The following is a 17,789-nucleotide window of genomic DNA, read 5'->3' as shown; positions in this document are numbered from 1 at the left end:
TTTGCACCATTTTAATTATTGATTGGTCTTAATTGTCAATTAATTGGGCGGTTTTATTATTTGGGCTCATTTAGCTAATTTGATGTTTTTAATCTAATTTCAGGAATTAATGAAACATTGGGCTTAATCCGGATTTTGGTTGTGGACTTGAAGAGGGCAAATAAAGCAGCGCTTATCTTAGTTAATTTCTAATTAGAAAATTTTGCAATTTTATTTTATGTTGTTCAGTGTTTATTTCGTTTTGGGCCAGAGTATTGTAATAGGGCCCAGTGACTTTGAGTGACTCTTTTTAAATAGCTGCCTTGGGATTCGTGCAGGGGATTCTATTCTGTTATGCTATTCATTATTCAGAGCTTTGTTTTAGGGTTTTGGTTTTTCTGTTTTGATGCTTTTGAGTTCGTAATGCAATTTTACGTTTTCTGCTTCTAATTACAATTTCGTTCTTGCTTCTTCTTCTACTCTCATTTACGTTTCTGTTCCATTTTACATTTCTGTTCGTTTACGTTTCTGCTCATTTACGTTTCCGTTCATTTACGTTTCTGCTTCATGTTTGAATTGCGTTTTCTGTTTGAATCCATGGAAGGCTAGATTTTCTGGTGTTGTTTCCTTTTGAGGACGAAGCCCAACTCTCTTTGAGGTTTCGCTTGTAATGTGGTTTCCTGGCAGTTCTCCCTTCACCAGTATCCCAAATTCGTGAATATTAATCAGTGCACGCTTCGTGTTCGATTAATTGCCTCTAAGCCTAACTTGCGTTCATGCTTAATGGACGAAGGGCTAACTGGCGTATGTGGTGCCTAATCACGTATTGAAAACCCTAAGTTGATTTTCGCTTAGTAAATTGAAATAGGGTTGGATTAAGTGGTTGACTGTTAGGGACGAATTCTCCATAACCCAGGATAAGAGAATGGCTTCTGAATCAGAGGAAACAACCCGTTTTTAATATTAGTAGTTTCGTATTCCAGTTTACTTGTTCTGCTCTTTAATCACAAAACAAACAAACCCCCCCCCATCGTTACTGTTACTGCAAGTATATTATGAACATTTGGCTTGTCACTGCTCGTTGGGAAACGACCTAGGATCACTTCCTAGTTACTGCATTTTCATGTTTATTTGATTCGGGTACGGCCTCGATCAGATATAAAAAGAGTGAGAAAATGAAATAGTGAGTTTAAACAAATAAAAATAAGAGACATAAAATATAAAATATTAAAATAAATACTCATGATTTTATTAAAATAAGAGGATACATTAATTTATCCCCATTTGTGAATACATTAAGGGGTTCAATCACATAAAATTAGGAGATTTCAAAATAAATACTTGTGATTTTATTAAATTGAAGGAATACATTTATTCATTCTCATTTGTGAATAGGTCCACCAAGTAGATGTGATAAAGTTGTTCCTCATGTGGTTGTATATTTTTAGGACTTTAACTCAAAATATTTTTAAATTGAAAAAATCTCATGTAGTAAGTGTTGAGAGAAGTGTTTGATGGCTGAACCCAAAAATTTCCCAGCTAACCTCTAAACTTGCTCTTATAAACTATTTTGAAGGTGGAATTCGTATTAGCTAGATTCGTGAATTATTTTTCATAATATATATATATATATATATATATATATATATATATATATATATATATATATATATATATATATATATATATATATATATATATTTAGTGGCGGACCAAGGTTGACTTCAAGGGTGCACTTATACCCCTCATTTTTTAAAATTCACTAAATTTGTAAATAAAATCTTATATTTTTATATTTTATTTTATTTATATTTATATAATTAAACTCACTTTTATATATATATATATATATATATATATATATATATATATATATATATATATAATGCTCTAAGAATCAAAAGTTCTGAATTAAATTTTAAGATTTTAGAAATTAAACTTCTGCAAATTAATCAATTAAGTAACCAAGTTTAATTAAATTCTTGGCCATGTGGTTCTGTGTAGAAAAACCATCGAGAATAATGACCCAACTGGAAATTTTACCTAAAGTTGTGAAGGCACTTGAATTGATTAAATGATATGCATAGATGGTTCTGCTTGGGGTGACACTTGAAAAAGTTGCTGCTGACGTGACAACGTGTCAAGCCATTTTGTTGTTAGTTATACAAGTGGTCAAAGTGTCAGAAATAAATAAATGAAAGCATTATTGTTATTTGTTAACGTTAGACACAGATGGTGCTATGTGTTGTATTCATGCAATAAGACAAATGTCCATACTTAATTAGGCTGTGCGCTTCACGGATTCAGACCTACGTTTGTCGTTTTTTATCTCCCATGTCGCATATACTGCATATCAATACAAGAAAATATATAGACACGTAAGAAACCAATCAACATGCGCATTTGCCACACCAAGGAAAAGGATTTTAAACTTCATCTTCATTGGATGAAAACGAGAGAAGTGAACATTATTATGTAAAATGATTAAATAGGTCCAAAACCATATGAAATTGAAAGTCCAAAAATAGTAGTTACTAGAAAAAAATTGTCTAAAATACCATGGCTTTCACCAGTGGGATCTATGATCTAATCCATCAGCCAGCTGGTGTCAAACTGTCAATGGCCTTAGTGAGCTGGTCACGGTTCACATAATGTAAAAACTTTATGTAACTTTTAAACCAATTTAAAACTTTTGCTGTTTGTTCGATTCTTAATTTATTACCGCACCTATTACTTGTTCAATGTGGCTCAGATAAGATTTAATTAAAATGAATAATACAAGAATTTGACTTCAATTTATAACGACAAGTTCAATGTTTTGACTTATTTTATATGACTCTAATACTAGGCATATCATAAAAAAAACTTCATGTCTCTCCTTTGATCAGCTATATAAAATTAAGGTTTGTTTGGATAAAATGGTCCATAAGTATTATATAAGAGAAAACTGAGACAAACCTTTGAAAAATATTTATATTATATTAATGGATATAATATCTTCTCCACACTTTTTTTACACAGAAGATGTAAAATAAAACAATTTTACTGTTTTGAAGAGTAACAAAGATGAAACCCAGCCTGATATATTTTCTTACGCTATCATTATACACTCACTGTTTATCTCTCAAGCTCAGGACCTCTAAAATTACACATGAAGCTTTGTTTTTTCTGCTGCTGCTAGCCAGGTGCATTTTTTTCACCTCCAAAACTCAAATTACAGCAGAGTTGACTTTAAAGGCTTAAGCCATTAATATGCTCTTTTAACAGTCATACTCCACCTAAAAAAAAAAGACAAATATACTCAATCGTAAAAATATTATCAACATTTATATCGAATGTTAATAAAGACTCTTAATTAGAAAACTAAATATTGTTATTCAAAATCTACTTTTTACCGGCTAATATCCATTAATCACAAAAGTTTTGCCCTAAATAGTGAAATAGTGGCAATTGGTTTGTTAATATTGCCGCTAAACAATAGCCTAAAATTAAAGTAAACTTTGTTGCAACAGTGCAATTATTTTAATCTCTCATTTGCACCATCTTTCAACTTTAACATGATTGAAAGACATTTCAATCATTATTTTACTATGATTGTTGTTGAGAAAAATTTAAGTTTCACATCGATTAAAAATAAAATCAAATTAAAATATATAAGTGAAAGACAACTCTTATCTCTTGAATTAATTTTTAAAATTAAGTTAAACTTAAATTCACATTTAAAATATATAAGTATGTCTATTTGTGAAAAGAAAAATGATCACATTCAAACCTCCAATATGTTTGAGAATGGGAATACTACTCAAGTATATAGAAATCATTAGATGATTCAACACTATCATCCATTTTATGATTTCAGTTTTCAACCAATTTCTACATAATATATTTAATTTTTATTTTAAAAAAATTAATAACATTTAATTATAATTCGTATAGAGATTAATAAGAATTATGTAACCCACAATCACCTAATTAATAATTTATAGCTAGTACTTAAAGATAGCGTAGATTGAAAATTTTGTCCTATGTTGGACATATATAGGTATATGTATATTCCAATTAAAAACAAGCTACTCTTTGCGACCAATGATAGTTTCTGACGACCCTCTTAATTAGCACCATTCCATTTCCATATATACATTCACTCGATACGACAAGACACATATGACACACATAAAACCAGGCCTAGCTTCCTACGCTTTCCACGTTTCCATGCCTGCCACTCATCATGCTCTTAGGGCTAGCCGGGAATGATCACAACAAGGAGATACGCCTGTTATATAATGTTGGCGTTACATTGAGTTTTGTGATTATCGTATGTGTACAACACAGCACATACATACATACGTCAATATTCGCCACATCAACGACATCTATTGTATTATAATATTGTATAACGTTAACGTTATCCCATATCAAATCTTTCAGCTGCTGATATGGCACACTGTTATTTGCTAACTCAAAGATCCTCTAGCAATAGCATTTAAATAAAAGATAGGGAGAGATCACTAGAATTTTTGTTCATGAGGTAGTGGACCACTCTTGTTGTCTAGTCTCCGTGCTCCTTCCGTATGAGAACGTTACTGAATATATTATAGACATTATAGTATTTAACAACATATATTAATTTAACAATATATAAGAAATATCCATGCATGCATTGGAAACTTGAATTAAGGACCACTTATGATAGTAACGTAGCTAGAGTGAAAGAGAAGGTGTACAAGTGTGTGTTTTGGCTTATTGCAAATGGGAGTGTGAGGAAAATGAACCCCATGCATGGTAGTGAAGGTGTAGCGAGCAAAACACACACACACACACACACAGAGGTGAGATCGTTTTCAATGGCTGTGATTGATTAGTCGTTGCCAGCACCTTTAGAGGAATCTGAGATCATCTTCTGTATCATTTGGCTTGTCTCTTCCTCCGACATTCGTTCGTCCTTACTCTTGGCTTTGGCATACTCCTCAAAAAACTCCTTGTTTTCTTTCTCTAGCTCGTTCCACACTGCACACATATTCATTATAAATATGGTACACGATATATTCATTCAAACGTACGGATATATACATGTTCTGTGGTTCATAGAAAGGTGACCCTGATATTTGCACGTGCATGCTTCTGTTTGGTTTGGTGCGTGGAAATAGCATCGCAAATCAAACATATTTATACTTATTTATCTTAATTTTTAGAGATTATAACATACAACGGAAATTATACTTGAATTTTAGACGTATGTTACATTCCATAATAGTTAGGACGAAACACTTTTTTATAAGTATTTTTAGAAGAAGAAAAAATAAAATAAATTTCATCGTAAACTTATAATTACTTTATTTATAAGTTAATATCTAAAAGTTATCTTATAGATGCTTCTTTAAAAAGATGGATTTTAACTTTTACATAAGCTAATTTTAGCTTATACATAAAATTATTTCATTTTTTATTTTATTTTCTTAAAAGTATTTATAAAATAGGTTTATCCTTACATATCCTCGCCTTCTTTCAATTTTAGACCTCCATCAGCTCACTTAAAATTTCGCATTAGGTTGTCATAATAATATTAGCAACTATGATATACTGTTAGGATATATTTCTCAATATAACCACTTAGAACAAAAAAAATCAATCAGAAGTACAATATATAAGTTTTTTTTTATAAGTTAAAATTTGTATCTACATAAATTAATCTGTCGAAATTTGTTATTTAACTTCTCTAATTGTTGATTTTAACTTGGGCATTAGTTCTTTCAATTTTATACATCCATCAACTTACTTAAATTTCGCATTAAGTAGTCATAATAATATGATGTTGACAGGATATATTTTTCAATATAACAACCTAGAACAGACAAAAATAGAGGGATATATAAAATAGATTTTTTTATAATATAAGTTAAAATTTTCATCTGTATAAAACTAATTTATAGAAGTTTCTTATTTAATTTTTCTAATTGTTAATTTAAATTATACATTAGTTAATTTTAACTTGTAAGAGAAACTTAATCTTAGTTAATTTTAATTAATGGGAAAAGCTTAATCAAGTTAATTTTAAATTATGGGAGAAGTTTAATCTATTTTACCTTCTAGTTTTCTTTTTTAACTGTGTTCACTGAAAAATTTATCCAATCAAAGTCAAAATCTCAAGCTAAAAGAAAAAAGAAATCAACAAAGATCTACTTTGATCTATACAAATTGGTAGTTTTACCTTCTCAATATAACAACCTAGAACAGACAAAAATAGAAGGATATATAAAATAGATTTTTTTTATAATATAAGTTAAAATTTGCATATGTATGAAACTAATTTATAGAAGTTTCTTATTTAATTTTTCTATTTGTTAATTTTAACTTATACATTAGTTAATTTTAACTTGTAAGAGAAACTTAATCTTAGTTGATTTTAATGAATGGGAAAAGCTTAATCAAGCTAATTTTAAATTATGGGAGAAGTTTAATCCATTTTACCTTCTAATTTTCTTTTTTAATTGTGTGTTCACTGAAAAATTTATCCGATCAAAGTCAATATCTCGAGCTAAACGAAAAAAGAAATCAACAAAGATTTACTTTGATTCATACTAATTGGTAGTTTTACCTTCTCAATCTAACAACCTAGAACAGACAAAAATAGAAGGATATATAAAATAGATTTTTTATAATATAAGTTAAAATTTGCATATGTATAAAACTAACTTATAGAAGTTTCTTATTTAATTTTTCTGTTTGTTAATTTAAATTATACATTAGTTAATTTTAACTTGTAAGAGAAACTTAATCTTAGTTAATTTTAATTAATGGGAAAAGCTTAATCAAGTTAATTTTAAATTATGGGAGAAGTTTAATCCATTTTACCTTCTAATTTTCTTTTTTAACTGTGTTCATTGAAAAATTTATCCTATCAAAGTCAATATCTCAAGCTAAAAGAAAAAAGAAATCAACAAAGATCTACTTTGATCCATACTAATTGGTAGTTTTACCTTCTCAATATATATAACAGACAAAAATAGAATGATATATAAAATAGATTTTTTATAATATAAGTTAAAATTTTCATATGTATAAAACTAATTTATAGAAGTTTCTTATTTAATTTTTCTAATTGTTAATTTAAATTATACATTAGTTAATTTTAACTTGTAAGAGAAACTTAATCTTAGTTAATTTTAATTAATGGGAAAAGCTTGATCAAGTTAGTTTTAAATTATGGGAGAAGTTTAATCCATTTTACCTTCTAATTTTCTTTTTTAAGTGTGTTCACTGAAAAATTTATCCGATCAAAGTCAATATCTCAAGCTAAAAGAAATCAACAAAGATCTACTTTGATCCATACTAATTAGTAGTTTTACCTTCTCAATATAACAACCTAGAACAGACAAAAATAGAATGATATATAAAATAGATTTTTTATAATATAAGTTAAAATTTTCATATGTATAAAACTAATTTATAGAAGTTTCTTATTTAATTTTTCTAATTGTTAATTTAAATTATACATTAGTTAATTTTAACTTGTAAGAGAAACTTAATCTTAGTTAATTTTAATTAATGGGAAAAGCTTAATCAAGTTAATTTTAAATTATGGGAGAAGTTTAATTCATTTTATCTTCTAATTTTCTTTTTTAACTGTGTCACTGAAAAATTTATCCGATCAAAATCAATATCTCAAGCTAAAAGAAAAAAGAAATCAACAAAGATATATTTTGATCCATACTAATTGGTATGTTTGTTTTCAATTCATTAGGTCTCGCAAATAAATTGTGATATAATATTTCATTCAGCAAAATTAATCTCAATTTAGCGTTTGATTGAAAATTTTCTCGAATCTATTTCACAAAGAATTATAATTGACACAAGTTTTAATTAGTAAGAGATTTTATTGTAAAACTAATTTATGATTATTAAATTGAAAAAATGGTAAAGATTAAAATACAGTATTAACTTGTCTAATTTAGTGCGAATACTAAGATGCTTCTAAAGCCAAAATCTTTTAATTTCAAGATGAAGCATCATAAATAGACCCAGAAGTTTGAATAATGTTTAGTGGAAGGGTCGAAGAATGAATTATATATATGATCGAATATTGGTCTTGTGTCCAGCTTTCAAACTCCAAGAGTGAGTTGCGAGTGAAGAAACTTAAAGCTGAGTAGGCTTCGTAAATTCTCAATACATTCTCAAAACCAAAACTGAAGGTTTTAATTAGTTTTTCAATCAAATTGAATTAGCTAGCATATGGCAAGTCAGGGGTATATATAAATATAACTAGGTAGAAATTCAAATTTACTTTTAAAATGATCAGATCACGATATGAAATGGTGTGTAATCTTGCATATGTGTATGTGTTGTTTATAAGGGGTGTGTTATTTAATAAACATGATGGGTAGGAAACTTAATTGGAATGGAAAAGAAGAGAACATACCAGTGGATGTTATGACAGGCTTAATATTTGCATGCTTGGAGAGAGCTTCCATGCATTCTTCCTTTGACATGTGAAAGATCAAACACTTCTCAATCATGTGCTGCACCTAATTTTATCCAAGCATGTCACAACGATCATGAAAGGGGTATATATGATCAAACAAAAAAAAAAAAAAAGAAAGATAGAGCAGAAGTTGTAGCTAGCCCTCTTACCATATGAATGTATGAAGCAGAAGAATTAGAAGACTCTCCCATGATCAATGATACTAACACTGGTTAGCTATATGTGCAAGCTCACTTCAAGAAACTATATATGTGCACTTTGCAAGTGTGATATGCAGTGTCACAAGAGGGATGACTTATAGAGAAGGTGCAAATGTGATGAAGAAGATTTAATGCAGACGCAAGACATTTGAAAAAGAGTATATTATTGAGAGGGTAGTGAAGTGGGGCAAAGAGTCCCACGTGAGAGATAGATGATAATTGGCTGAGAGGGGATTAGAGGAGATTGTAAATGACCACTCCTTTGTCTTGTACAACTGCCAATAGAGGAGCCCCCTCCACGTGATTTGTGGGACATCCCCACATAGAATTCACTCAAACAGACAAACTCAGATCATCAATTGCTGCCACAATTTTCCTGCAGCGTTTTCAGTAACATAATAACAAACCCTTTCTAGATGGTTAACATATGTATAGTGCATAGCAGCAACAACATCATCATTAACTTGATCATTCTACACCTATGCTTTCTCTTGCCACCATCCAAAACTTGCCCATGCCTTCGTATCGGATTCACCCATTGGTCCATATCAGCCTCCTTTTCATTTGTGGTTAATCTTCAAATAATTAAGATAATATGTACAAAAGGGTATAAGTTCTTGATTATGGTTCTTTTCGATGTAATTAAAGCTTGCACTAATATGTGATACGTAAATTTATTTTGTCTGTAATTAAGATTTTTTACGAAAAAGCCTAAAATATCTCACAAACTTTGATTATTTGAATCGATTATGAGATTAATCATAAATCCGTGACTTAGTGTTATGTGTATGTATGAATATAATTTTCATTATAAAAAAATGTTTTTAAAAACAGTATTTAGTTTAAAACTTTCATATTCGTTGAAGTTTTGGTATTTAAGTTAATTGACTAAGCATCCAATTCAATAAAATTCTGCTAGTATATATGAATTGACAGTTCAAAGTTTTAGTTGTTTAAAGGATTATACTGTAAGAGTTTGCTATTAAAAAGTAATTTTAAAAGAATATTTTACAAATTGATTTTTGGATTATTGTTTTTTGGTGAGGTGATTTTTGGATATTATAAAAGGATAGTTGCATTCATATTTTTGGAAAGTTATAGGTCTCACCGGTACAAATAACCATTCTTAAGAGAAGTGTTGAATTTCACCAAAATCAGTTTTGCGCGCTAAGAAACATATTTTTTATTTTAAAATCAAAAGGTGGCGAGTTTTGGCCAAAAAATGGAAAAGACATTCATCACTACTATGCTGCATCCCTTCTCCTAACCCAATGACAACACAACCAAAAATTAATTGAAAGAAAAGAGATTAACAAAACATTTGGGAGACCAAACCAAAACCCAAGGAAACAAACTATCCAAATCTATATGATGGGAGTCCTTGCTTATGTCTAAGAAACTCCTTTGAGATGAACGGGGAAGAATTCCACCAAGTATAATTGATATAACATTTAATCGATCCTAAATATTTTAGTAAATAAACACTACTATAAAAATGTTATTCTACGATGCAAAATCAAGGATGATTCTAAAAAATTGATGTCGTAAAAAATGCGGTGACATTTTTGTAAATAATCACAATTACAAAATCGTCTTTGAAACATTTGTTCAAAGACGGTTGTTACAACCATCTTTGAATTCATCTGTTCAAAGATGGTTTTATTAAAACCGTTATGTAAATGCCTTCACATTTTACATTCTTCTTCTTCACACTGTGTAAATTAAATGCAGAAGCAGAGCACTTGCTGCTACCACGCACATCACCCTCGATGTGGCCTATGATGCCTTCTCCACGGCGAGGGTAAACTCTTCCTCAAAACGATGTCGCTCTACTTCCACAACAGCGAGGCCTACGATAATTATGTACAAAGAGCGAGGAGGCGTCAGATCCAAATCGGAGGTAACTTCTGCTAATCGGAAGCGAATCAACGACATCCTCAACAAACAGCTCGAACGATCATCGTCGTCCACATCTAGAGCTGCCGCCGCCATCAATGGCAAGGACAACTCCTCCTCTTCCCTCTTAGCCGCCGCCAAGGACTCCCGCTTTGCCTTCGTCATTGCCCCTATTTCCAAGAATTCCAATGCTTTTGACGGTTCGCGATTTCTCCTTTTCTCTTATATTTGATCTTTTTTCAATGCCAATCTCGCTAACCGAATCCTAATCCTTTAAATATTTAGTTGTATTTTTATACTCAATTAGGGTTATGTTAATTCACGCTATCAACTACTCGTGACTTCGATTTTTACTTTTATTTATTGTAAAAATAGCGTAGAGATGTTGAATTAGATTCTGATAGCATTTTTTAGATGTGAAATGAAAATTGATTTGATGAAGTGTGATATAGAGTGAGTAGTGAGCTGACTTTGTTTTACATTTGTTGTTGGATGCAAAGGAATCTGAAATAAATAGCTTGGAATAGTGGACTCTCCTATACCAAATGTGGATGTGAGCCTAGAATTTGTTCCTGAAATGGGATATGATGCCCTAGCAAGTACACTAAGAGGAGAAATTTGTGTAAAGGAAAAAACCTTGTTTGTAGGGTACTACAAACATGAAGACCTCACCAAAGAGGCTTTGATTAATGAATAGTTCTATTTAGGTTATTTCATTTATGTTTTCCAAAATTAAGGTTTATATCCTTATATTAGTTGTTGGGTGTTAAAACTCATTGGCAAGTGTACCAATTCGTTCAAGTAGTAATTAAAATGATAAAACCGAGTATCCTATCCACAGAAAATTTCTTGAACTTCAATGACACATATTTAGTTTGTAACAATTTATAATTGGAGTAAGGTGAAATTCAGCAAATCATTCATGTCATAAAGTAAACTATAACAGTTTTTCTAACTTAAGAATGAATATTAGAAATAAACGTTGAGTTAAATGAACGAAACAAATACCAAGTTGAATATGCCGGGCAGCATTCTACTGAACTCTCTCTTAACGTGATTATAAAAGTTTTTCTTTATTTAATATTATCCTAATGTTACATGCACCGAGAAATTTACTCTAACTGCGATTCCTCACACGAAAGAGCCTAACCCTCCTAGTTTCATTCTTGATCCCTCAACAAATTCAGCCTAAGTGGGCCACATTACGGATTAGATGCAAACTGTACTAAATTACTTCACACTATTCCTAGAAATGAAGAAATTTAGCTGTTTTACCAAGTTCTAAGGACTATAAGCATTTTCCAAAACTTACATCCTAACAAAATATATAAATGGATGATCATGCCACAAATATGAAAATAACCACAGATAGAAGCAAAGAACACTAGCAATAATATTAAATAGATAGTTAGAGTTTTTACATCAAGAGTGCTTAGTGGAAAAACTCCCCAACAATGGAGTGTTTAGCCCTCCATTAGCATGGAGAGATCAAATGCAATGGCTAAGACAAGGTAGAAATGGAATGGTGAAGCAAAAATAGGAAGAAAGTAGCTTGCTTGTCTTTCTTCGACCTTGGTGCTCTATTTTTCGTTCCTCACGTTGCATGTGTCGTTTTATTTCCCCCTATCTTCCAGCTTTAAAGGCTTTTGGGCTTCTTAGTTTACGAAGGCGCGCTCAATAAGTAGTGTCTCGCTGAGCGAAAGTTAGTGAATAGGCACTGAGCGAACGTGGACACGCTAAGCGCGAGAAGCGAAAAAAGCTTCACTGGGCGAGTTGGCTGCACGTTGAACACGCTGCTTTCTGACTTGTATTCTCTAGGGTTCTTCTTCACACTGAGCGAGCTCTGCTCTGCGCTAAGCGGGTTCGCCTCGCTTAGCGAATCTGGCTTGCTGAGCGAGTTCTTTAGCATGCACTTCCTAATCTTCCTTTCTTAACCCTGAAAATTCAAATGGTATCAATATCAATCATCAAGATGAAGCCTCCGCTATGTAAAACTCACACGAAATCAGTTATTTACAAATCTCACACAAGAAACCATAAAATTAGAGGCACATTGCTACTTTTAATCTACTTTTTTATGCATTTTGTGCTCTTGAATAACAATTATCAAACTCCCCCAAATTTACAGTTTTGCTTGTCCTCAAGCAAAAGAAATTAACAGTGATAAATCAAGTTCAGTGTTTGTCTAATAAGTATCAATCACAATGACAAAGATGATTGCACATACATCAACTAACAAATCCCCCAAATTTAGATGCATTATATTTAAAGATATGAGTGTTGGATCAAGTGGCCTCGGAATAATTAAGAAGGGAGGGTTGAATTAATTATGAACGTTTCTTGACTAATTAAAAATCTATCATTCTTAATATTACTAGATTCTATTAGGCTTTTACTACAAAGTTAAGAAAGTAAATAACAGAAATAGAAACTTAACCAAAATTAAAATCGATAATTAGAAGTACACAGCGGAAATTAAAGAGTGTAGGGAAGAAGAAGACAAACACAAGATTCATACAAGATTCAGAAATTTTAGAGCCCAATTCTTTGTGAGAAGATACTTTATGGCTGCATGATCTGTGAACACAATCACCCTTGATCCAACCAAATATGATCAAAACTTTTCCAATGCATAGACAATGGCAAGCATTTCTTTTTCAGTAGTAGCATCATTAAGTTGAGCATCATTCAGGACCTTGCTTGCATAGTAAACAAAGTGAAATACCTTTCCTTTCCTCTGCCCCAAAACTGCACCAACTGCATAATCACTTGCATCGCACATTAGTTCAAATTCTTGGCTCCAATCGGGCTCTGTAAAAACAAGGGCTGACACCAATCTAGCCTTTAAAGTGTCAAGTGTTGTCAAGCACTCTTCATCAAATCGAAACGCAACATCTTTGTTGAGTAAATTACTCAATGGCGTGGCAATCTTTGAGAAGTCCTTAATGAAATGCCGGTAGAACCCAACATGCCCTAAGAAACTCCTAACTCCTTTTACATTGACCAGTGGAGGCAATTTTTTGATGACATCGATCTTGGCTTTGTCCACTTCAATGCCCTTGATAGAAATCCTATGTCCCAAAACTATTCATTCCTGGACCATAAAAGGGCATTTCTCCCAATTTAGCACTAGGTTTGTTTCTTCACAATGTTGCAATACCAGCTCTAAATTAGTCAGACAACAATCAAAGGTTGATCCAAACATTGAAAAATCATCCATAAACACCTTGATGCATTTCTCCACCATATCAACGAATATTGCCATCAGACACCTTTGAAATGTGGCTGGGGCATTACATAGCCCAAATGGCATCCTCCTATGTGCAAATACTCCAAATGGACAAGTGAATGCAGTCTTTTCTTGGTCATTAGGGTCAACAACAATCTGATTGTACCCTGAATAACCATCCAAGAAGCAATAAAATTATTGTCCAACTAACCGCTCAAGCATCTTATCCTTAAATGGAAAAAGGGAAATGATCATTTCTGGTGGCATCATCCAGCTTCTAATAATTAATGCACATTCGCCAGCCTGTGATTGTTCTTATCGGAATAAGATCATTCTTCTCATTTCTCACCACAGTCATTCCACCTTTCTTAGGAACCACCTGCACTGGACTTACCCAAGCACTGTTAGAAATAAGGTAAATGAGTCCTGCCTCCAATAGTTTGAGAACCTCCTTGTGAACCTCCTCTTTCATCGAAGGATTAAGCCTTTGTTGTGGCTGTCTTACTAGCCTATACTCTGCTTCCATCATTATCTTGTGCATACAATATGAAGGACTAATTCCTTTGAGGTCTAATATATGCCATCCAATAGCAGCCCTGTGTTTCTTAAGAACTTCAACTAATCAAAACTCTTCATCATAAGATAAGGTATTACTTATCACCACTGGCTTTGCTTCATTTTCTTCCAAGAACACATACTTCAAATGTTCTGGCAAAACCTGTAAGGCTACTTTGGGTTTCTCTGTTGTGAGATCTTTTTTTAGCTCTTCAAAAGCACATCCCTCTGAAGGATTTACTTTTACCCTATCCAAGTCCTCCAAATAGGATCTCAGATCATTCTCTTCCTCCTTTGTGAGACAATCAACAACATTTATCTGCGCCTTCTCCAGGGAGAGTGAGAAGCCATATGTTGCACCACTATATCAACTTCTTGTTCAACTGTTTCCATCTTGAAACATGCCTTGTGATCATTACGATGCTTGATTGCTTCGAATAAATTAAAGGTAACTTTCTTATCATCAACACTCATTTCCAAGTCACCATTGCTCATGTCAACTACACATTTGGTTGTCAACATGAATGGGTGGCCTAAAATCAGTGGAATATCTGCATCCTCCTCAATGTTCATTATAACAAAATCCACAGGAAATGTGAATTGGCGAACTTTAACTAGCACGTCTTCAACCACGCCATAAGTTCTTGTGATAGAGCAGTCCGCAAGCTAAAGTGTCATTCTTGTGGGTACAATTTCTAAATTCCCTATTCTCCTGCACATCGAAAGTGGCATCAAATTGATGCTAGCTCCCAAGTCAATCAATGTCTTTCCCACTGACACAACTCCTATAGAACATGGAATAGTCACGCTTCCTGGATCCTTGAATTTTGGTGGTAGGATTCTTTGAATAGCGTTGCAGTTTCCTTCCACTATTATACTCTTATTGTTGATGTATTTTCCCTTTTTGGTTAAGAGATCCTTCAAGAATTTGGTATAAAGCGGCATTTGTTGCAACACCTCTCTGAAGGGAATTGTAATCTCTAGCTTCTTAAATATATCAAGGAAGTGAGCAAAATATCGCTCCTTGTCCTTCTTTGATGGTACCAAAGGGTATGGAGCTTCCTTGACTTGAGTGGGGACAATCTCTCTTTTTCTCTCCCTAGCCAACTCACTTTTAGTCCTCCTCTCTCCAGTCTCTTGCCTCTCCACTCCTTCGGTATCTCTCTTTTTTATTTTTCTCTTCACCTTCTACCTTTTCCTTCCCACTTATTTCTTTTTATCTCATTTGTTCTCCTTCTTTCTCCTATTTTTCATCCTCTTCCAGCTCTCCCTCACTTTCTTTAATTTCTCCTTCCACTAGCACTCTCCCCTGACTTCTAGTGACCACAGCCTTACACTCCTCCTTTGTATTTTTCTCAGTGTTTGCTCCAAAATTTCCAGAGGATTTTTCAGCTAACTACTTGGCCAACTATCCCACTTGAATCTCCAAATTTTTAATTGCCGACTTTGTGCTCTTATGATTAGACATAAAAACCTATATAAATTGAGTCAGTGTATCCTTTAATTTGGTGGTCCACTCATACAAATTAGGCCCTTGGTTGGGAGGTCGATTGGACGAACCCCCTTGATCTTTGTTAAACTGATTCTCAGGATGTGACCGCCAGCCTTAACCTTGATTATGAGGAAAATTCCCCCTTGCTGATATCCTACATAGCCACCTGGATGAAATCCTTGTCTATTTGGATTCGCCATGTAATTTACCTCCTTGGATGAATCTTCTTGAGTCATACATGCACCAGACTCATGAGCTCCTCCGCATATTCTGCAACCTCCAACTTGCATGACCGTTGAATGAGTAGGTTGGACTGCATGAAACTGTGTTGGAAGTTTATTCAAAGTTTCAATGAGAGTTTCAAGTTGTTTAGCCAACAATTTATTTTGTGCCAACAAAGCATCTTGTGATGTGAGCTCAAGCAGACTTCTCTTTATAGGAATGTGAGTCCTATCATGCAATATGGCATGGTCACTAGCTGCCATGTTTTCAATCAATTCCATGGCTTCCTTAGGAGTCTTTAATTTAATCTTTCCCCCAGCTGAAGCATCCAACAATTGTTTAGATTGGGGTCACAGGCCATCAATGAAAATATTAAGCTGAATAGGTTCAGTAAACACATGAATTAGAGTCCTTTGAAGTAGACCACGAAAGCGCTCCAAGGCTTCACTAAAGAATTCGTCTGGAAACTGATGGAATGAAGAAATCTTTGCCTTCCCCCCAGCTGTCTTTGACTCGGGAAAATACTTCTTCAAAAAAATTTCAACTACTTCCTCCCAAGTTTTCAAGTTATTTCCTTTGAATGAATGCAACCACCTCTTGGCTTCACTGGCTAGTGAAAATGAAAACAGATTGAGTCTTATGGCATCCTCCGGAACTCCTGCTATCTTCACAGTATTGCATATTTCAATGTATGTGGCTAAATGAGCATAAGGGTTGTTAGTCGTTATTTACGACTAACTTTTATATTTAATAGTTGCATGAAATTAGCATATTTCCTTCAATTTATGGTTCTTTTTGTAGGAATTGCACATATTTTCATGTTTAGTTTGATTTTACTCAGTAGATACTCCCAATTTTGTGAATTAATGTGAATCAACTTCAGTTTCAGGCTAAAAGAATAAGGAGGTTCAAGCAACTGGTGTCTCGCTAAATGAACCATATACGCTTAGCAAGTGGCATCCGCTAAGCGAGGCACTCAGCTTGCTTAGCGTGATGAGAAATCCTAGAAGAGGATCAGCTAGAGATGTGCTCGCCCAGTGCACTGCAAGCTCGCCCAGCCAGTCGTTTGTCTCTTCTTGTGCTCAACGCACCTAGCTCGCTAAGCCAAATTTCATTAACTCGCGCTTAGCGAGCCAATCTCGCTAAGCGAGCCTTCAGAATCTGAAATGTCAAAGAGCCTTTAAAATACTGAAGTTGGCGTAAAAGAAAGAGAGGAGTCGAAAAATAGAGAAAGAGAAGAAGGTAGAGTGACAAACCACCAACCTCCAAGAGAGTCTAGGTTAGAGGGGTGAGATTAGGGTTTTAGAGGTTGAAGGAGACATCCTCAACCATTCTCAACCATTTTCTTTCCTAAAAATTTGTACTTTGTGCTGAAAAGTTCATTGCTTGTAATGGAAGGCTAAATCTCTTATTGGGGAGTTTTGTTGAACCTTTGATGTAATACTCTTTCACTATCTATTTAATGATGTTCTTATGTGTTCATTGCTTCTATCTATGCTTATTTTCACATACTTGTGACTTGATCACCCATTTGTATGTATAGTTAGGATTTTTAGCATTGGGAAGTGCTTTAAAGCCTTAGAACTTGATAGAGCAAGCTAGAAAACTGTATGTCCAGGAATGGAGTGCAGTGATTTAGTTTTTATTATGCTATAATCTTAATGCAAGTCATTTAAACTAAGTTTTTTGAGGGATTAAGGACGAGGCTTAAACAGAGTTAGGCCCATTCACTTGAGG

At 33.1% G+C, this 17,789-nt stretch overlaps 1 protein-coding gene across 3 annotated transcripts; it reads right to left on the bottom strand.

Moving 5' to 3' along the window:
* Nucleotides 1-3,986: 3,986 nt before the first annotated feature.
* LOC114385481 lies at nt 3,987-8,783 on the bottom strand. 3 transcript variants are annotated; one of them, XM_028345596.1, is made up of 4 exons: nt 8,608-8,783; nt 8,396-8,501; nt 4,855-4,986; nt 3,987-4,252 (listed from the first exon to the last, which is right to left on the bottom strand). In XM_028345596.1, the coding sequence occupies exons 1-4, from the start codon at nt 8,647-8,649 to the stop codon at nt 4,206-4,208; spliced, it is 327 nt and encodes a 108-aa protein (XP_028201397.1). In that variant the 5' UTR covers nt 8,650-8,783; the 3' UTR covers nt 3,987-4,205. The 3 variants fall into 3 exon arrangements, with proteins under 3 accessions (XP_028201397.1, XP_028201391.1, XP_028201405.1); XM_028345590.1 differs by lacking the exon at nt 3,987-4,252 and adding an exon at nt 4,259-4,562; XM_028345604.1 differs by lacking the exon at nt 3,987-4,252 and having other exon boundaries at nt 4,584-4,986; nt 8,608-8,778.
* Nucleotides 8,784-17,789: the final 9,006 nt, after the last annotated feature.

This window comes from Glycine soja, chromosome 2, assembly GCF_004193775.1.
Source record: "Glycine soja cultivar W05 chromosome 2, ASM419377v2, whole genome shotgun sequence".
Lineage (NCBI taxonomy): Eukaryota > Viridiplantae > Streptophyta > Magnoliopsida > Fabales > Fabaceae > Glycine > Glycine soja.
This window is presented reverse-complemented; position numbering and strand designations above follow the sequence as displayed.